Raw genomic sequence first — 21,664 nt, 5'->3', positions numbered from 1 at the left:
GATTCAGGATGGAGCTGGGCTACCACACTAGGAACAGTGGGCACCGTCTCCATGTGGAAATCCCTGAAACTTGCAAGTCAAAGATCAGCTCACTGACTTTTTCGGTAGTTGGCATGCTCTGGAAGTGTGAGACACATTAATGGCAAGTAAAGCACAGTTTGTGTTTGGGAACACACTGCTAAGGAAGAACATGAGAGTTTGAGAAGGATATTCCAGCTGGAGAAGCATAACTCCCCAGTGGACTGCTGAGGCATCTCTAGAGACATGCATTGGAGTGAAAAGGGAGTTTTCTGCAAGAAGTAAGTGGGAATGTATGTCTGTGAACGTGAAAATCTTGGGAACTTTTTTTAGAACTGCAATCCTCTGAACAAGGATTGCTTGCTCATAGCAGTGCAAAAGCCTGTCAGAGTTCAATGAGCATCTGGACTACGCTCTTTGTCATACGGTTTAGTGTTAGGTAGTCCTGCGAGGAGCAGGGACTTGGACTCGATAATTCTTATGGGTCCCTTCTAATCAAAGATATTCTATGATTCTATGAAAAGGTAAGTGGAGAAAACAGGCATGCAGAAGCTGTGTGGGGTAGACCTTGTATCGATTTAGTGGGGATTTAACTAAAATTAAGCTGAGGTTGGTAACCTTCAATTTCCTCAGTCTCTTGAGCTTGCTCACATCTTTTTTGTTCCATAAGTAAATGAGACAAAGGGATAGAAGGCTTTAGAGAGCTGTATTAACAGCATTGTGTAAATAGAAGGACTGTACAGCTTATGTACTGCATTTCCATTAGACATCCCAGCTATCTGGTAAAGTTGTTCCTCCTCCATGTGGGCTAGTTTTAGGTCAGTTAGGGCACAAAAGGTTTGAATCAACATCCGATGGGGACACCAGTACGTACGCTTCACAATGCAGCTTTGGTTTCATTGACACAAGGATCTCTCTGCTGTTGCTACTTTCTCTTACTTACGTTTCCACACAGTAGTATCTTGCTCCTGGATAGCTGAGGCTTAAAGGAGGTGGGTAATATATGTTTGATGCGGAATAGTATATTTTCAATGTTTTGGTATGCCCCTAAACCCACTTCTTCCAAGAACAACCACATGGTGTGTTAGCAGAAAACTCTTTGCATGAAATGTGCAAACAAAGGAACCTTCTTGCTAGATCCTGTCCTACAGCTCAGATAGTGCAAAAGAAAAGTCTAAGAGACAGTGTGATTAATCCTCAGACACTTAAATGATTAACATGGAGAAAGGTAGCAGGAGACCGTTTTTCATATCCATTCACAGAAGGACAAGAAGAAATTAAACGAGTTAGAAACATGGAAGATTAAGATTTTGATACTAGTGCAAGCTTTTTAAGAATAAGCCTAGCAGGGGACGGAGACATTGCAGAGGGGAGGCAAAATCTTCCTCAATGGCAATTTAAGAAAAGAAGCTAAAGGTCAGGAGGAGGTAGTCTAGCTTTCCTTACTGGGCCTCAGAGTAAGGAGGTGGTCTAGATGACCTCCTTCCTGCTGCATTTCTGTGGCATCTGTGACATTTATAGCACCAGTTTAGCTCCATTCTTTTTGAAGCTTGTTGCCTCTGGTTGTGACACATGCAAGCCAGGAGCTATTCAATTCAGTGGAGTTACTTAATCATCACACACATTAAAATGATTCGGCCAAAGTGAGTGAAAAGCAAGAATTGCCACTTGCACCGAATAATAGCTGTTTGTCAGCTTTAATAGCTGCTGTATAATTTATGGAGATAAAAGGCTACAAAACTCTCATTTCTTTTCATTTTTAGAGTTTTAAATAAGTACGACATGCAGTTGCTGAGTGTGTGTGATGGAGGCTGTGGTCTGCAACAGATACTGTTCTGCCCCCTTGGAAGTGATGAAGGGGGGTGATGCAAGCCACCAAATCCCTTTATTTTAGCGACCTGCTTTACAGCATCTGCATGCTGAGACAAGCAAAATAGATTGGGTGGATGAAAGAAAAGCAAACCAGGAATTTTCTGGAGTTTATTTTGCTCTATGATTTTTTGAAAAGGGTTTGTGGAAGTGACTGTTTCTGTTCCACTTGCAAGGCCTGATTTACCAGCTGCGCTGGTCAAGCGCTTGCCTTTTTAGCACACTGATAGACATATATTGCATCTGATAACATAACCAAGGCTCTGGCTCTGCTTTCTGGATATTCTGGTCACCTGTGTCTAACACCTTTCTAACACATCCCTGAGCACATTCACAGTTCAGCATGACAGAATTGCAGCCAAGGTGGGAACTAGGACAGAGATACTGCCCACGATGTTACTTCCACTGGTGGCTCTGCTTTCCCTGGCACCCAAAGGGGTAATTGCTGTCTGTGGGTCTTCTCAGGACTTGTTCCCCAACTGCAGCCTGGACCCTGCAGGAGGTGGAAATGCCAATAAGATCTGGATACCAAAGTGATCTCTGCCCCCGGCAGGCTCTCAGGGAAGGCAAGTAGTCCAATATAATGCCCTGTTGCTCCCTATTGAAGAGTAGCATATTACTAAGGAAGTAACTGCATTTCATTTTCTTAATACCATCTTTTAGATTCTTTAAATCTAATGAAAGAGCTGCGATATTCAAGGGTACGTAACTGTGGATTAAAAGGCACTGGAACAAATGTTTTACTTTGCTTCCTGAAAGATCCCAGTCTGTGCGATTTTCTTGATATGTGTATTCTTATATATGTATATAAAAATACATATAAATACTGAATGAGTACTAAATAAACAAAACAAAACAGAGGCAGGAGCATTCCAAGTAGCCCTGATAAATTTGATACCAACCCTTTATATTGTTTAATTTTGCACAGGGTGTCCAGCCGCTGGCTCTGCTCCCGGGAGCCTGTGCCTTGCCTGTTCAGCCGGGTATGCTGTCTGCATCTCTGCCATCCTCTGAGCAGCGCGGTGATCCTGCAAAGGACTGTTCTGTGCTTTTTGCAGCCTTTTCTGGCCATGTTCAAGAATTTCCTATTTTTTCTGCTGCATCCCTCCTCAGAAACTCAGAGAGGTCCCTTAACCCCGCAGATAATTTTAGAACCCTGATCTGCCAGAGGCCCTGGCAGAGGAAGGGCTGTGCCATCTGGTAGCCTGTCATACCTGAAGAGCCCTTTGCCCGTGTTTGGAATGAGGAGTTATTTTTCATGCTGGTTCTGACATTAGCCATGGGTACTCCTGGAGCATTTCCAAGTTTTGTAAATGTCATTGTATCCTCTCTCTGTGTTTTTTTTTCTATTTTATTTCTGAGCTTATGTCACACTGCTTTCCACCAGGTTGGAAATGGAGAACACGTCTCGGAGTACGCTGCACAAGACTCCTATTTCCAGACTTACTGTCTCTGGCTGCGCTTGGAGCACTATCACCCCATTACAGTCAGCAGACGGGAACTCTCGTTAGGTGCTGTACTGAGCACACAGTGTCACTGGTGTCCCTACAGCAGCATGGCAGAGCGCTACATCAGGTGAGTTATATACCAGTTCAGAGCCTTTTGTTTCCATCTTCAGGGGTGTAATTCACATCTATTTGATTTTTTAAGAGTAGTGCATTTCAGTTTGAATGACAGACAGTTTAATACATATCCCATGGTGCAGCTTTCACTCCTGTGGGAACAAAAGTAGTGGCGTGAGTTAGCAGGAAGTCAGCTTTTACATCTGCTACAGTCTTCCTGAATGACCTTGGACAAGCCCTTTGATCTGTTTACGCCTCAGTCTGTCTTGCTGTGTAGATGAGAAAGGAAGGAAAAGGAAATCCCCCCTTGCAGTCCTTGCTCTTGCACAGTCAGAGAAGATGCTCCTTTGTGCAGAGATCAGCTTCTGCTGTGTTTGGACATAATGGTGGTCTGATCTCAGCAAGCTCTAGGAACAACTTACTGTAAATGATACTAATAACAACACTAACAGTCTGCATACTTTGTAATACGTGTGCACGAGGCAACATCTGTGTGTGTTTAGATAAGCTGTAAGCAGCAGCATTTGGGCTTTGCACCACCTGCTGTGATCACAGTGCAGTTATCTGCCGGTTCGTGTCTGTGACGGTAGGTACGGGTGTGAACACTGCTCTGCGTGCGTTGCCATCTCCGTATTTAGTGTCTGTTTTTGGCACTCTCATCTCTTTCATTTATGAATGAGTGGGTGAGGGAGGAGAGGGCTGGGCTGGGCTGACTCCTTTGCAGTTGAACCATAAAGAGCACAGGAGCTGAAACCCAGTCTCCTCCTCCTCCTTCCCTATGTTGTTTCACCGACAGCCTCACTCACAGCTGGGAGGAGGACAGCCTAAGCAGGAGCCGGGAGAAGGGAAGTTTTGTGCTCTTCACACTGCAGGGAAAACCTCTCTGCATAAAGTCTGCTCACAGGTGAGTTTCATTTTTTATCTATTCATCGTTAAGAGCAAGTTAATTTTCCATCATTGAGCTAGGTTATACAAGGTTATGACCCCTGGAAAGGTGGCAGGACAGCTTTTTGGCTAGGTTGTTAAAGCAAAACAACGAGGCAGTCCAAGGACTCAATCAAAGCAACATGTCCAAAAAAATTCGCAACTTCAAAATTAATTTCCTTGGCAAGTTCCCATTAGTGAGAACTTTTATTCAAAGTTCTTCCAAAAAAACTTTCCTGAGTTCCACTTAGGCACAAGGAGAGCTGAATGTTGAAGTTGTATTGATGAAAGGGAATTGTTAAGATAAACCGAGAAACTGTTTCGTGTTTGCAGCAGGGAACCAGAGCAACAGTCAGTAGAAAAATTCCAGTAGTCATTTTCAGATAACTTAGTAGGACTGTATAAGTTGACTAGATATAAGCTATTTTGAATGACTGATAAGTGATTTAAATACTTCATTTCCCCCGAGAACACAAGCCAAAAGTTACGCCTAACAGGAAACTGCTAAACCACATTTCTTGGTGTGTGGGTGCTCTGTGTACACCTATATGGATTTGTCTTTGTATCTTGAAAGTATGTCATTACTATATTTTCCAAACAGTAAGCCACTTTTCTTGCAGCTGTTCAGAACCTGACTTGGGAAACTTGGAATGTGAAGGTTTGTTTAGTGAAATGAAATCCATTCGGTCAGAAATGAAGCTATTCTTTTTTTTTTTTTTAATAGGATTAAAAGCCTTTGTTCATTATCGTAGGTTGCCTGTGTTACGAGTACATTTTTCTGGTTCTTGACAGTCTTTGTAAACCACAAGAAAAGTAAATCACTGAGCAATCAGCTTCATGTGTGCATGGGGAGGGGAGCTGAGAAGTAGAGAATTTAGGAGAATACAACAGCCTTGTCCTGTCCTTTTCTGATCAGAACACATGCAGATATTTATTCATAAAAATTTAAGGAAACTTAACAGTGAGGCAAGGAAAAATAGCTACACGTAGACTCATAAGACGTGACACTGTCATTGTGAGCATTATGGGACTTTCTGAGCAGCCTGTTAATCAGCTCCCTCTGTGACTTTTTCCACATCAGCACCCTGTGTTCACAGTGGCTCCAGAAGAGCATGGTCTCTGACCACTTCTTCTTTCAATTCTGCTTTAATCAAGAAGCCAGTAAGAAGTGAGTCAGTCCCGTGTATTTAACACCCACTCCACCATTCCTGTTCTGAGGAAACAAAATTTTTTACTGTCCTCACCCCTATCCTTCCTGCCTCCCCATCTTATTGCTAGTATGTTGTTGTTCCCCCCGCTTCTACACGTGCAATTGTAAGGTCTTTCTGTTGTATGAGTGAAGGGGCAGAAGGTAGCTGTTTCCAGCTCATTTTACGCTCGGTGCTATACAGCTGTAATTTAGATTATGACGTAGAAGGTACATCCCCAAGGTTTTAGGAGTCTTTCCAGGGTCTGGGGAGCAAACCGTGAGAAAATGTTGGGTTTATAGGATCAGACCAGCATGTTGTTCTGTGATAGCGGGGCACAGCTAGGGGGGTGACAATATCTACATCACAGCATTGTGATTTGAATGTCACAGTTTTAAATGAAGAAAGATGTGGCAGCTCCAGTATCTCATTAAAAAAAACCACCTCATGTGACATCTGCAGTCATTGCAGATGACAAAATGTATACAAAAATGTATTTATTTCACTTTGTGGCTGGTGGACAAAAATTGACTCCCTTTGTTCTGGGACCTCAGGCGTGTAAGCAATCCTAGGCAGTGGGAAGAGAAGGGAGATGTGGTGAAAGGGGAGAGAAGGAAGAAAAATGAGTCCCAGCCGAACTAGGCGTACATAGGTGTCATCATACTAGATGCGATCAAATAGAGAGAGCCTGGGGGATGGCTGGTTCCTGAGGTTGGACAGACCTCAAACTTCTTACCTGTGGCTGAGCACAGTTGCATGGGACCAGGTGAACAAAAGTGTGGGCATTAATGTAAGTTTTCCTCCCCTAACCAGCTGTCACTCAGATTAACCAGCTGATGCTGTAACTGCCAGTTTTCTTGGCATCCCATTGAACAGCACACGGAGAAGAAAATTTTTTCACTGCCAGTTTTTCTAGACCTGACCTGAGGGTGCGTTCGTGTTGCCCTGGGTCTTCACCCCCGCTGACTATTCTTGTGTCAGTGTGGTGATAACCAAAGAAAAAGTTGTTTCGGACTCACGAGGACATTTACACAACTTGCTGATTATTTTTAAGTGAAGAACTGTGGAAAGAGAACTCCAGACATCACAGCCTTGTGAGGCTCATTACCTTATAATTAGTTGAATGTCTCCTCTAAGAGGTTTGTTTTTCTTATAAAGCTTATTCTGAGTGGCTTTTAATGCTTGTTATGAATTATTCTGCCAACTGAAGCATTTGCAGAGCTGCTGTCCCTGACAGCTGATGGCAATTGGTTTTGAAAAGACACAGAGCAGCTTTAATGGTTAGAAGAAACTGACAATAATTTTAAGTAAAGTTTATTAGTAATAATCAGCAGCTAGGAACAACACTGCAGTTTATTCTCTGAGGGATGCATCCATTGTAATTCCTTTTTCTCCACTAGAAACCATGCTCTGAACTCTGTTAATCTACTGGGTAGCAAAAGGAGAACTTTTTAGGCACTTCATCTGGAAGCTGCAGCTAATCTGTCTGAAGAAGAAAAAAGACTAAATAATAGGTTTAAAACACTCTGTTAGAGGGAGGTGGAGAAATGGGCTCACCTGAAAGTATACTCTGTTCCTCTCCATGGAGCCCTCTTGCCAGAAGTTTTTTCTGTGGCAACAAATTTGTTTCCAGCTGGGTTGTCTTGGAGTTTGATCTGGGGTTGGTTAGGCTCAGATCTGTCACCATGCCAGAGGCGAATAGAAATGCAAAACTGATCTGGCCTACAGGTAATGGGGAAGGCAGTCTGCTGCTGTTACTGTTGCTCCACGAGAGATGTTCTCCTGACATTCTCCACTCAAAAATTGCTACGGACAGCTATTGCTGCTAGGACGAGCAGAGTCTCTCATTTCTAAACATTGTTGCTTTATCCCACAAGCTTTCAAGCTTCCTTTCTCTCATGTTGTTTGCTGTGGGTCGACAGTAAAGACGCATGAGCTTTGAAAAGAGGTTAGATAGCTAACAGAGGAAGGGGAGAGCAAAAATGAATGCATTACAAAAGCAAATGCAATCAAAGTATCCAACTTAAGTCACTTTAATGACACCTGAATAAAATGCTAAAATGGGCAACATCACTAGGGAAGAATGGAAATATTATTACAGAGATCTCTTGGTTTGGCTTTCTTATAACTCAATATTTTAGTAACAATTAGAATGTGATCATTTTACATCTGGAAACATTTTGTCTTCCATCTGTCAAAGGAAGAAGGAGAATTTTTACTCTGTGATGGATGATGATTTAGTGTCTACGCACATATCTAATTAGAGGATGTATCTGTTTTATGCTCTGCGTTTAAGAAGTGATCAGACATAGCTCACAAAATAAGAATTGTCTTTCAAAGCAGGACAAGGCTTAAACTAAGATCTCCGAACTTACCATGTCAGGACATTATTATCTGGAATTTGAACTTGTGTCCGAATTTCAGAGATGGCCTTACACCTCCACCCCCGAGCAGGACCTGGGTTTCTGAACAGCTCTCAGGTTTGGAATCCCACATCTCCTGTGCCAGCTTTTCCATCTCCTGCCCAAGAGCTCATCAGAACTTCCCTGCAATGAGTATTTGATTCTTTCCCTTTTCTCTAGTCAGATGCGTGTTGGGAAGCGTGAACGGTTTACAGTAAGGTTGTTGGTTTTGCTCTGAGTTGCTTCTCTAATAGTATAAAAGAAGAGTTTTTTAATTTCTGTAGGGTCATGGTTCTTCAATTATTTTTTCAATTTTTTTGTTGAACCTCTTTTATCCAGATTAATACCATTATTGTGAGCAGGTTTTTCCTCCCAATTGTCTTTAAAAGAAGACTAGAGAAGGGTCAGTTGGTTTTCAAGCATATGGATGGCTGAGTTTGTGCCTCCATGCAGGATGCTGGGATTTGTTTCCCAGGAGAGAGGTGGCAAACCTTTCGGGGCTCTGACACAGGGGAGGTGGGCAGTCACTGCTCGTGCGGATGCCAGTGTCATCCAAAGGTGGGATGGAGAGGTGCTGGAAAGAACATTCAGGCTCTGAGTCAGGACGCTGAAGTACAGGAATTCAGCAGCATTGTGCTGAGGAAGGCTTCTCACAGTATATGCAAGGCCAGATAGAAAAAGGCAGTTTCAAGGTATGACAAAGAAAATGGAGGAAGGAAGACGGGCTCATAAACACTGGGAAATGAGGGCACTCAGGAGTGAGGGAAGGACAGATTTTGCTTAAATCTTAAAGAAAGCAAGACATTAGCACTTAAAATCATGTGAGTACTAAAAGAATTTTTTTAATTAAAATTAAGGGAATTGAGGAAATGAAAATTCAGGAAGTGAAAATGTAAGCAAGCCTGCAGATACAGATGCCAGCCTTTTGTTTAGAATGATTTATCCATTGGGGACTAGGTTGTTGGAGTCCTGTATTCTCAAGTTAAAAAAAAAGAAAGAACCAAAGTTTTCAGTAGTCATCTAGGGAGCGAGAGCAATTTTAGCACAGAGGAAAACCTTCTGCTCCTACGCAATCGTGAGAAGTCTGAGAAATAACGTTGGAGAACAAGCCTTACATGAGATTATTGACTTAGATCTACAGGAAATTTTGTTAATCTCCAAAAAGGAAACTGCAAAAAAGGAGGAAGCTTAATTAAAGGCAGCAAAAAGGGATAGCTTAGAAGAGTTATATCTCTGCAGGCTAGATGGGGACTATTTGAAGACATGCACAAATGCATGGGCGCCTGCCCCTCCCCCCCCAAAGTGCTGGATCCAGGGAAGAAATACAAAAATACAAAACAGGGGCCAAAAGAGACTCAGTCGAGTCTGAAAGGAAATGAGCACAGCTAAACAGCAGTACGTGGAAGGGCAGATGGTGTGCTACATTAGAAAGAATTGGATCTAGAACAGAAACATGTTTGAAACACACGATGGGGATCAGTGCAAACCAGAAACACATAGTACAAAGGCACAAAAGAATTATTCCAGTTTTAAATGGTGACAGTGCACGTGATGTAGGTGCTTCAGTTGAATAGGCTTCTATCCTATGAGAAATTTTGTCTCTCTTAAAATAAATCCAAACAGGAGAAAAAGAATGAAGTCAAAGAAAAATGAGGGGCAGAAGGGAAAACTCTCCAAATAGTGTGAACAGCTTTTCACTTTACTGTGCCTTAAAACTTTTGCTGTACAAAATGAATCATATACTGAATCATATATGCAGAAAATAGTATTTAAAAGAGAGATGACTTTATTGAATGTATCACTATTTGCTGATGCGTGGAATAATGAAAATGTTAACATTCTCCTTGAACAGGAGATGTGCTCAATCTCTTCAGGCATGGCAGAGTTTCAACCACATTTCAGTTAGACCTAGCAAGCAAAATTTTTCTCTCAGACAGCCTTTGCTATTTGTCAAATGTTATTAGTCAAACATTGATTATTGATGTCCCAAGCTACTGCTTGTTAGCAGCACTGCAAAATCAGTTCTATCCACTGAACTATCAGTAAAGGAGGAGAAAAAATTGTACAGATGGATGTTTGGTTGCTTTTCAAACTACTTTTGGTTATGAGATAGTTCTGTTTGGAGGCCACAATATGCTGCTGTTTGGGTTTAATTATACCTTGTTCTGTCTGGAGACAGTGGCAGTATAAAAGATGCAAGCAGAAAGATAATTTGGTCCCTGCTTTGGTCTCCAACTTGTTAGTTTTTGAATAAAAGTTTTCCTTTGAGTGATGCTGGGGAGGCTCAACAGAAGAGACTGCCTTGCATGTTGTTGGCACCCCTTCCGTTTTCTGTGAGAGCATATGGGTACAGAGAGCAAGTTGTTCTCAATATACACATCGGCTATGTCTGTATAGCGCCGTAAGCATCTGGGTGAAGATACAGGCTAACATCTGACTCGCTCTGCCCAGTCCTGGTGCATGCATGCTGACTGGTACGGGATGCTGGCAGTGTGCTATGGCCCACGTGCTGTAAATGGGTGGCCCATGCTCAGGCTGCTGAGAAATCTGTGGGGTGACTCCCACCGGGCCACGGCTCCCTTTGGACAGTTGTTCTGTGAAGCAGGGGCTGTATGTTCTGTGAAGCTGTATGGCAGTGCCGGGGGTAGAGGGACACACTGGCAAACCCAGAAAGGCAAAAATCATTGAAATGCAATACAGATACGACCTAAACCTTAAGTCATTGATTTCTATGCAAGACATCTGGCGTTGCCTGATGGAGCACAGTGCTGGTGTCAGAGCAGGCTGCAGCATCAAAAGAGGCAGTAATAGAGAGTTTGGGAAAATTAATCAGAAGAGTGATTTTCCCAAAGACTGTAGATGGTAAAATGAATCAGAACTCATTTAGTTCAGAAGGGTGAAGTTCCTATTTCTGAATCCCATGCTACAACACAATTGTTCCAGTCCTTGTTCCTTACTGGTAATATTGTGTGTTGATCATCGCTTGTGTGGCTTCTAATCAGTAAGACCTGTGTAATCGTGGCTTTTCTTGCATTGTCATTTTCAGTGAGGACCAGTGCGCAGATTCAGGATTATAAGCACTTCTGTTGTCTATGATTGATTGTTATTTACTTGCCTGCTGCCTGTGCAATAGAGACAGGACAGTGCTTTGGCTTCTGTGTCAAGGAGGGTTGTGGGGGAGAGGAAGGTTGAGTTGGCTGAGGTTTTAGTTGAGGGAAAGGAAGATTTGGAGTTGTTTTCTGACGAATACAGAGATTTAAGTTTTCTGCAGAAAGTGGTGTGATATGTTTTCCTCCACTCACTGTGGATGACTGCAAGTCATCCACGAAGCCTCAGGGAGATGTCCCCTGTGGGTAGGAGCTAGTCACAATAGCTCAGTGGTGAAGTACTTTGAAGGTCAAGTTGTCCACCTGGCTGATCTTTAACAGCAGGAAGGAGGGGGCAGATGAGTGTCATTTTTAAAAGCTTTGAGGCAACTATGGCATGACTAATTCCTGTTATGTGATTCACCCCCCTGATACCACTTGGACTGCTTGCCTGAAATTAGACATTGTATGAACTTATTACCATAAATAGGGATTTTCCAAAGTGTAGGTTCTTTTCAGCACTTCCCTGTGCTCAGCCAGTTGCTCAGGCCTTGCGTTTGGTAAAAAGGCCCTAATCCTAGATAAAGAATAAGTAGTCTGAGATACTGGACTAAATGTGGTTATTATCCTATCTGCCTTCCTTACCCTTCATGTCAAGTTGTCCTTCATATATGCAGGCCCCATCTAAGAAGTCCAAAGTCATAAAAACCTGAAATGAAATGGTAGAGCAGCAGAACATGGATTTTTTGTATTAGTTTTTGTGCATGTGAACTCATATAGATTTCACTTTGATATAGCTTTAATTTCTAGGAAAATACTTTCAAAATTAAAAACATTTCATAAAAAAGCATTGGAAAATGATGATTTGTTTCAAAACAAAATTACTTTGTGGAAATTATTTTACTTCATGTCAGATTTATACAATTTGTTTCCATGCTATTGCATGTCGCTAAGACGGATAAGTTGTGTCACGTCACCTGGGCAAACAATAGTGGAGAACAGAATGAGGTGGTCCTGAGAGCTCCCCAGACATTTCTTTGTCTTCAAGGGGCATCAGCTGAACCATTCTCAAGTTGTTTGCCAAGCTTTAAGACCTTCCATGACAGCCCTACATCCCATGCACCATCTATCCCAGCGCTCCACTTGCCTTCGTTAGTGGAAAGTTTTTCATGGTGTTTAACCTAGCCTCTCTCATCTTTGCATCAATATTTAACATGTTTGAAGGTTGTTGCTCTGTTTGCCCTCAATCTAGTCTTCTTTAGACTAAACAAGCCCGACTCCCTCAGTCTTCAGCTTTGCTAGACCTCTGACCTTTCCCCTGCACTTCTCCTGACCACAGCCAGCGGATCCCAGAGGATCCATGCACCACTGTAGAGCCTTACAGAGGCGCACAGGACCGAGGGTTAGTACCTACAGCCTGCTGAGACCCAATGTGATATGTGGGGGGGGAAGTGTTCTATAAAAGTGTGTTGTTGACTTCAGTTCAGTATGTGACCCTTGGAACCCCCACTCCTTCCTGGTGTTCTACTGTAAAATAGGATATGCTTTATCACTGACTTATCACATGGAATATGTAATATGTCGTATACAGCAGTTTGCACATCAGGTAAGAAAGAAGGTGGATACTTGGTACTCTAATTAAAATGACAAATGTGAGCCTAGGATGATGATAATCTGGGTTATTCAGGGCATTTTTTTCTGAAATATTGACATTTTCCAGTAAGGTACATTTTGTCCTTTAACAAGTCCTCCCTGTGACCTCTCCTGGTGTAGCCTACAGGGTAATGTGTTATTACAAGTTACTGGTGTGTGGTACCTTAGCTCTTTTATGGCCATTCAGAACTTCTCAGCTGCTTGCTTTCTAGGTCGCTTCCTGCTTAATTGAGAGTGAGTTTGTTTTGCTTACGAAGTGGGTTGAATATAGAACATTTAGGTTTGTGATCCATACTGATTCAGCTATTCCTTACAGAGCTTCATGATCTGCGGGCCAGGGCACTTGTAAGATTAAACTACATTACCATGTCATTACTGATAGGAAATGAACATTGAAAATAGATTTAGAGGTCATGAAATTGTTTGAATTAATTACGTGGCTAATGTACATGGGATGTCTTCATTGGCTTCTAGCTGCATTGCATTCACCAGCCACACTGCTTATGTTAGGCTGCACAGGTCAAATTTCTCAGCTTATGGTGATGTCCAATCTAGTGCTTTCAACAAGCAACGACAAAAAAGATTCATGATTCAAGTACTTTAACATGAACTTGCTACTCAAATCCACATGATCAATTCCTAATGACAAATTTACAAGTTGAGGGCATGAAACCCTCAAGTACTCCACCACTGTGGGCCAGATGGCATCTGAAGTTTTAGCCATTAAATTTTTAATGTAACTTTGGAGAAGTTGGGTAAGAAGAAATGGAGAAATTGGGACAAATTCCCAGGATATCAAAGTTCAAGCAAATGGAGTGATTTACACAATACTGTGAATAATTGCATGTCTGTGTTAGGGAAAATTGGACATCGGTGACTAATTAGTCTTTTGTTTATGTGGGTTCTGAAAAAATGTTGCTGGCTTCCTTCTCTAACAATAGGTTTATAAATGGAGTCATACAATAATGACAAAAGTAAAGTGATTTGTAATTTACAGAATACTTTTACGGTTTCCTCCCACTGAAACAGATACACAGAGTAATAAGTATTGTACACAGAGGTTCATGTTAGAAGCGTCCACTCACAAGTTACCAAACTTGAGTCTCCGCAGCTGTGAGTCACTTCTGTAAATACACGGATATGTGTGTTGATTGTCTGATGACTTGTTCTGGTTGAAACTAGGCTGACGGGTATATAATTCTCCAACTACTCTTTTCACAAGGCAGGCGTTATGCCTGTTTTACCCCAATCCACCATAATTTCTGAAACATCATCAGCAATAGTTCACAAATTGCTTTAGCTACTTCCCTTGGAGTGCACATAGACTTTCAAAATATCTGTTAGCCTTTGCTTATCTATTTTTTCTATGCCCCCATCCTACTGTTAAAAACAATTTTGTTAGATGCTGGGTCACAATTTTGATTCTAAAGATTGAAATAAAAAATAACAGCAAATATTTCAGCTATGTTTAGATCTGTAATTTGTGCTTGTGCCTCATATGTACTTGTCTTTCTTTACCCTTTCTCTCCTTGTGTGTTAATAGAATCATCCTTCATTGCCTTTTGTGGCTCTTTCTACTTGTGACCCTTTTAGAATCATAGAATGGTTTCGGTTGGAAGGGACCTTTAAAGGTCATCTAGTCCAACCCCCTGCCATGGGCAGGGACATCTTCAACTGGATCAGGTTGCTCAGAGCCCCATCCAACCTGACCTTGAATGTTTCCAGGGATGGGGCATCTACCACCTCTCTGGGCAACCTGTGCCATTGTTTCGCTACCCTCATTGTAAAAAATGTTTTCCTTATATCTAGTCTGAATCTACCCTCTTTTAGGTTAAAACCATTCCCCCTTGTCCTGTTGCAACAGGCCCTGCTAAAAAGTCTGTCCCCATCTTTCTTATAAGCCCCCTTTAAGTACTGAAAGGCTGCAATAAGGTCTCCCTGGAGCCTTCTCTTCTCCAGGCTGAACAACCCCAAATCTCTCAGCCTTTCCTCACAGGAGAGGTGTTCCACCCCTCCGATCATTTTTGTGGCCCTCCTCTGGACCCGCTCCAACAGGTCCATCTTTTACATCATAATTCTTCTGATTGAATCCAAACATCATTGTGCCATTTCCTCATACTCAGTCACACACCCCGATTTCCACTTTCTTCTAAATTTTTTTTTCAAACTTGCTCTAAGGGTATTAGCCAGTTTCTGCCCATTTTATATTGTTCGGCAGGTCCCTAGTCTCTTCTGCTGGTCATCGCTTCCCAGACTCTTTACCTGACCTTATTCTTCCAGGCTTTGTGAACCAGGATCAAACCAAGCTGACAAACCCTCAAGTGCTGGGGGAAGCTTAGTGTGTGAATTTAAGGGCTGGTGTTTGTGTAGGTAATGATCTGAACCAAATCCTAAACTGAAACAACCTCACTTTTCTGCTTCCAAGATATGCAGCACAGTTCAAGTCCTGCTATGACAGCCAAGTGACTCAGGCCGATCTGCGGTGTATGACAGGTGCAGGGACAGATTAAACAGCAAGAGAGCTACTGTCACATAAAGGCACACGACCACATTACGCTCCTTGTTCATGGAAAAGAGTGCTTTGCAGATGAGGCAAGCTGTGTCCACAAAGTTTGCAAATTCCTACAAGGAAGTCCTTTGGCCTAGTCCCATTTGTCTCTGCTAAAAATATGTGGGTCTAATTGCAGACAGATTTCTTATAAGGAAAATTGTAGCAATGTACGCTGAAACTGAAAAAACCCACCCAGGCTCCATGCTAGTACTTGGTCGGAGCTGAAGAGGCTGTTGCTGCAAGTGGCTCTGAGCTATTTCCTGTGCCGTCGCCAGCAGACAGCGCTCAACACGTGAGCTCCTCCGTGGTTCATGGTGCAGGGGGGAGTCATGTTTTTGTCAACAGTTAAGGCACAAAGGAGTTGGGAAAGAAAAGAACCTGTTGTTGAACTGTCCAGTGAGTAGTGAAAGTTGGCTTGTTTAAACCAAGAAGAAGTGAGGCTCTCAGGGATCCTTGGCTTTATTTTTAATCCAGGAACAGGAGAATTCTTTGGAGCTCATGTAGATGGCGAGAGTCTTCAAATTTGTTTCCAAGGCTTGGGCTTGGATGGGTATCATGTAAAAGATGTGGGCATATATGAGAGAGAAATATTGCCTGGAAATGTCTGCAGACTCGTGATACTGAAGGTGTTACATAAACTATGCTCTAAAAAATTGCACAGCTGCACTATTTCCATATTAAAGCTGTCTAAAAGGAATGCCTATGTGTTCCCGTTCGTAAGTGCTTTCAGCTTTATGATTATCTGCACCCCAGATGTTTTTCATACAGCAACTTTTTTCATTTTTCTCCTCCTCCTACCCAGATGAGGTCAATAAGTAATGGGGGAGCTATTCGTCTTTTCTCTCCTATACCCTGCATCATCTTTCCTTCCGTTTCCGCTTTTCCAGACAGCTTGTAAGTTATTGTGTGTTATGTTCTTAATAACAGGGTGGGCTCTTCCGCACCCATTTGTTTGACACTGCCATTGCAGTACTTTGATACCAGGTTTGTTGAAAAATCATACAGTTTTGCGCCCTGGCCGGTGCAGAGCTATGGTTAGTATACCTTTATATTTCCCATTTGGCTACTGAGCCTGTCACTAGCCAGGCACGAGGGGTCAGGTGTCCCAAAGCCCATGTGCTGAGGAGGCTGAAACGAGGGAAGGATTTCCTGGCTCACTGCTGTCGCTGACCGAAGAGCAGTATAAGACAGCTGTACAAAAGAATCTGGACCTGTGTTTTTCATCCCCATCTTTGAAATCAGGGAGGGTTTGTTAGCACAAGGCAAAGAGATTCGTAACAGCCAGCCTTCTCTTCCTGCCCCCTGAAACAGCCCGCTCCAGCACTTCCTCCGGGAGCAGAAAATGTTGCTGTAATCGTAAGTGTATATTATATGGCATAATGTCATATCAATAAGACTTTTGCTGTCTCCTTCACATTCTGCATTCTGGCAAGATTTTTAAGCTAAACAGAAATGATTTTTACAATCACGTTCTCCATGACCTAAAAATAATTTAATAAAAACATTTTGAGTTCTTAGAGGAAAAGAAACATTTTCAAAAAACAGTGCAACTGTAGAGTACATCTGCTTTTTCTCATACTGTGATCCATGTTGACTCACTGGGTAACACTGAATGAAACTCAGCGCTGTTGAACTAAGCTAGACATATAAAGATAGTTTTGACTTTTCAAAATTGTTGACAGCTTTTGAATTACTATTTGGCCTCATCAACTCATTTGTCCTCAGGAGCTGGACACTGACTGGACGCTTTCAGTTGGTAGATTAGATGATAGATCCCAGATTTTTAACCATTTTAGACTATAAATAGGTGTGCCAATCATCCTGTGTAGGCAAACTCATACGTGTAGAAGTCACCGAATTATTTTACAGAAACAAAATGGTATCAAATACAAACTCAAATACAACTGTACTTGGCCTGGAGCTCTGGATTGGAAAAGGTGGGTTGGGGTAAGTGTGTTACTAAACCTGCCTCAGCAAAGATTCTGTGCAGTATCCTTGCGGGTGTGGAGTCAGGTCTCCTGCAGACAGAAGAGCTGCATGATGGTTATGAAGCTGTTGAGAAACTGGATAGTGTTACAGGAGAGCTAATGGCCCCTAAGAAACAGTCCTTTGGGAAATTTGTACATAACTTTAGCGATTAGTTTCTGCTGTACATGCCTGCACTGCTAACATTATCACCATTATTCCGCAGGAAGGTTATGGCAGTCGCTTGGAGCAAACTTCAAACAGAACCATAGGTATCTGTGACTGGGTCCCTTAAGCAGCATTTCTTCTGCTGTGCTTGATTTATCTGTTATAAGTATTGTGCCACCCACAGTGGAGGGGGTGAGTCTCTGCGTGAGAGTGAGAGGAGGAGAGCAGAGCTTGTGCAGTGCTAGACTTGACCAGTCTTTCACACAAGTTGTATTGGACAATGAAGTTAGAAGTTTTGAAAGAGATGAGCTTATGTTGGCCTGTTGTTTCACGACTGAAGTTATCTGAGATGCCCAAGAATACTTCTTACCAAAACCAGGGCTGATGTTCTGTCTGTTGGTAAGAAAAAGAGGAAAAGCAAAGGAATGAAAAACACGTTCTAATTCTTAAATATTTACATGTGTCCTTAAGTTTGCTGTGCTTTCTGTGGGACTGTGCTGCACTGGTTGAAGCTGAACACTGAAAGCCTTCACAAGTTTGGTCACTTATTTCAGCCAGGCAATTCTTTTCTCACCCAAAGGAAGTGATTTTCTTTTCAGTTTCAGGAGTAAAGCTCACCACTATTTAAAAAAAAAAAAATTATTAAAAAAAATTATTTGAGAGTAACATCCTCAAATGCTGCAGCTGACAGTAATTTTACTGTAGCATGCTCATGTTTTCATAAGGGTTGCCTTTGAAAAAAAACGTATGTTCCAGACAGGACAGAACATGACAAAAATATAAATTAGGATAGTAAACAGGAAAAAGTAACAAGGCCTTATCTTTGTCCCTGATAGTGCTGTCTCCTTTTGAATCCATATTAACTGAAGCTGTTCCTTCAGAAGGAAGAGTACACAAATTGTTAACCTTACAAAAGTATACACTAGAACCGTGCATTTTCTGGGAAGAGATTGAAAGAAATACAATCTCGCTGTTCTGCGTCATCAGGTAAAACATACATCTCCTTCAGACTGGGCACAGTTTGCCCCACTGTTTTCCAGTCCTGAGCATTTGTGTCAATGTGAATATATCACATGAGGTGATAAAATGCTGAATGTGATACTGCGTTTAGTCTAAGGTTTAATTACTTGTCCTACTTGAACTGAGTGCTAACCCGTTGTCAGCAGTTATTTTTATAAGTGTCTTAAATAGTAATAGTATAGTATAGGAACGGTTTGTATGGGTATGTGCTTGGATTATAAAAGATTCTTCAGGTGAAAACAATTATATTCATTTTCAATGAAGATGAAAAGGAAAGATACAAATGTATAGATTGTAACAGTAAATGAGTGTCTTTGAGAGTCGATGGCAACTATGGAATCTGTAGTAGCATATCCTGTAGGACTGAGACCATGGGGATACATTATACCAGATTTTTACAGTGTCCTTCTGACAGAGAAAGACAGCTTGCTTTCAGGATTGCGCTTACAAGTGACTGTAAGAGAGACTGCTAAAAATTCTATTTTTTTTATCCTGATGGGTTGAACTGCATATTCCATGGTATTTTGTATCTAAAGGAATTTAAGAAAATTTAAGAAAGGAAATTAAAAATCAACTGTTTTGTGCACCCTGCATCCTCTAAGGAAGTCTGAATGGACTGCTGGTTTGCCAGAGACATTTTTTCCACCTTGGACAAATCAGATTACTGCTCTTGTGTCTCATCTGTAAAACAGAGATGATATTTCTTCACCTTTTAGGTACTCGTAAAGCTGAAGAGACAAATGTTTATAAATTGCTTTGGAATTCTTGGACACAAAATTTTCTGTTCTAGGACTTACCCATATGAATCATGATTTCCCAGACAGGCTTTATCATCTATCAAAGACTATAAGAAAATTTAGGGTTAGGAAAAGGCAGCTTACTGAAAACTGTACTATGTATTTAACAATCGTACCCTTTCTGAAGATTTTCATGTGTTTTGCCTTCAGGTTATTAAAATCCTGCAGCAAGTCATCGCTTCAGCCTAAAGGTTTTGTGGAAAAAATAAGCGATACATGAAATTGGATGAAATTAAATTTTACATCTACTCATTCGGGACCCTGAGGAATGATATACGGGGAGAGGTAGAAGATGGTGAATTTCACAGAGAATGCAACTGAGAAGTGCACTATTAATCATGATATCCACCAGACATTATCCCCTGTGGTATACATATTTGTATTTATATTAGGCTTGCCAGCTAACTGCCTGTCACTGTACTATGGGTATTTACAGATCAAGGCTAAAAATGAATTGGGTATCTACCTTTGCAATTTGACTGTAGCAGACCTGCTCTACATATTTTCTTTGCCTTTTTGGCTTCAGTATGTTTTACAGCATGACAACTGGACCTACAATGAGCTGCTGTGCAAAATTTGTGGCATCCTCTTGTATGAGAATATCTACATCAGTGTGGGCTTCCTCTGCTGCATCTCCATTGACCGCTATCTCGCAGTAGTGTACCCATTTCGGTTTCAACAGTTTCGGACAATGAAGGCTGCTGTGATTGTGAGCATCATTATCTGGATCAAAGAAATAATGACATGCCACTTTGTCTTTATGCACGGGGAGATCAGTATGGATGCTGAGAGCCACATGGTGTGCTTTGAGCATTACCCCATCAAAGAATGGGAGCACAATGTCAATTACTACCGCTTCTCTGCTGGCTTCCTTTTCCCCTTCTTTCTGCTGGCCTTCTCTTACTGTGGCATTTTACGAGTTGTCCACAAGAGTCACGGCACTCAAAAGAAGAAGAAAATCCAAATTAAACGACTGGTTTCAAGCACCGTTTTAATTTTTTTAGTTTGCTTTGGACCATACCACATCCTGCTTGTGGTTCGCAGCTTGTTGGAGAACAACTGCTCATTTGCTGAGAAAATATTTAATATTTACCATGTTTCTCTCCTGTTGACTACTTTTAACTGTGTTGCTGATCCCGTATTGTACTGTTTTTCCAGTGAAAGCACTTACCAGAACTTTGCCAAGATGCGAGACTCTTGTTTAACATGTTTAGGGTGTCTGAGGACTGAGACGAAGGAATCCTATCCGCTGAATGCTCCAGAAACTCCCAACAGGCCACAGCGTGATCAACAGCCACGGTTATTACAAAAATCACATGATGGGACTGGAATGAAGGACTCTTCCACAACTAACATGGGCAGCCTATAGCATTCATCAAAAAAGGATATTAATCTAAAATCTGCAGCTATGGCTGTGTTTGTGTATCCATCTGATTCATCCATGTATTACAACTCTGTTAACTCCCACAGGCTTATTAAGCAATGCAGTACAGTGAGGTTGTTTCTGGAGGTTCTTGGACCTCGGCAGTAGTGAGGAAAGCACATGCTAAGTCAGATCAGTTACAATCACGTGTCTGTTGTCATGGTGGTACCACTCAAAACCTGTTGTCTTGATGACTGCATTGACTGGAATAAGCTAGTACTCATGGTGTGTGGTTCTGTTGAATTCATCTTTAACTGCATCTAGAGAAAATAAATCTCTAGAAGCTGTCATCATCTGTTGAAAAGGTTGGAGAAAGAACAAATTAAATGTCCCCATATGTACTTTTAAAAAGAAAAAAGAAAAAAAAATTGCTTTTCTGCAACATTTCTGTAACTCTCTGAAATAACTTCTCCTTCAGCCAGTTTCGAGGCTTGCAGAGACCATGCCAGAATCAACCTCCTAAAACAACCAATACAATAACATGGATGTTCTGGGAGAACACGCACAAGGAACTCAGCATCTGCCAAGACCTTCAATCTGTTGATTGACTGTTGAATCTCAGACTGTTGAACCTCATCATACCGCTCCTATTGACTTCCAGAGGTATGAGATCTCTTGGCTCCGATGGGGATAAATAATTTGGTCTGTTGACTTGGAAAGGAACAGGAGGTTGGTAGTGCGTGAGGCGCTTTGAAGCCATGCGCTTCTCTGAGTTACTGTGTTCAAAGACAAATTTAGTTACATCTAAATTCTACGAAACCTTGCTAGGGTTTGGATTGTGTCCTTCGCAATTTGTGTGTCTTGTGCAGCATAGACCACACAGGCAATGAAATAACAATGCATTTGTCAGGGAAACTGTTAAATGGATTCTGTTTAAACTCTGTTTTCTCCCACAGATACTATAGCTTAGGGTTTGGTCATTGTTCAGTAAATACAATATCAGAAATATGATGTACAAATGATCTATGTTTCCTGGTCTAGAAAGAAACAAAATACAGGAATAAGTGGCAGATGACAGCAGTTAAAGATGTGGAAGTCA

At 41.7% G+C, this 21,664-nt stretch overlaps 1 protein-coding gene across 1 annotated transcript; it reads left to right on the top strand.

Annotated features, from left to right (window-relative positions):
- The first annotated feature begins 4,259 nt into the window (after positions 1-4,259).
- GPR68 (G protein-coupled receptor 68) lies at positions 4,260-20,571 on the top strand. The gene is made up of 2 exons (XM_009573560.1): positions 4,260-4,353; positions 19,353-20,571. The coding sequence occupies exon 2, from the start codon at positions 19,495-19,497 to the stop codon at positions 20,569-20,571; it is 1,077 nt and encodes a 358-aa protein (XP_009571855.1). The 5' UTR covers positions 4,260-4,353; positions 19,353-19,494.
- Positions 20,572-21,664: the final 1,093 nt, after the last annotated feature.

The sequence above is a fragment of the Fulmarus glacialis genome, unplaced genomic scaffold (assembly GCF_000690835.1).
Source record: "Fulmarus glacialis isolate BGI_N327 unplaced genomic scaffold, ASM69083v1 scaffold25702, whole genome shotgun sequence".
In the NCBI taxonomy this organism is placed as follows: domain Eukaryota; kingdom Metazoa; phylum Chordata; class Aves; order Procellariiformes; family Procellariidae; genus Fulmarus; species Fulmarus glacialis.
Note: the sequence above shows the minus strand (reverse complement) of the source record. Positions and strands in the feature narration are given on the sequence as shown.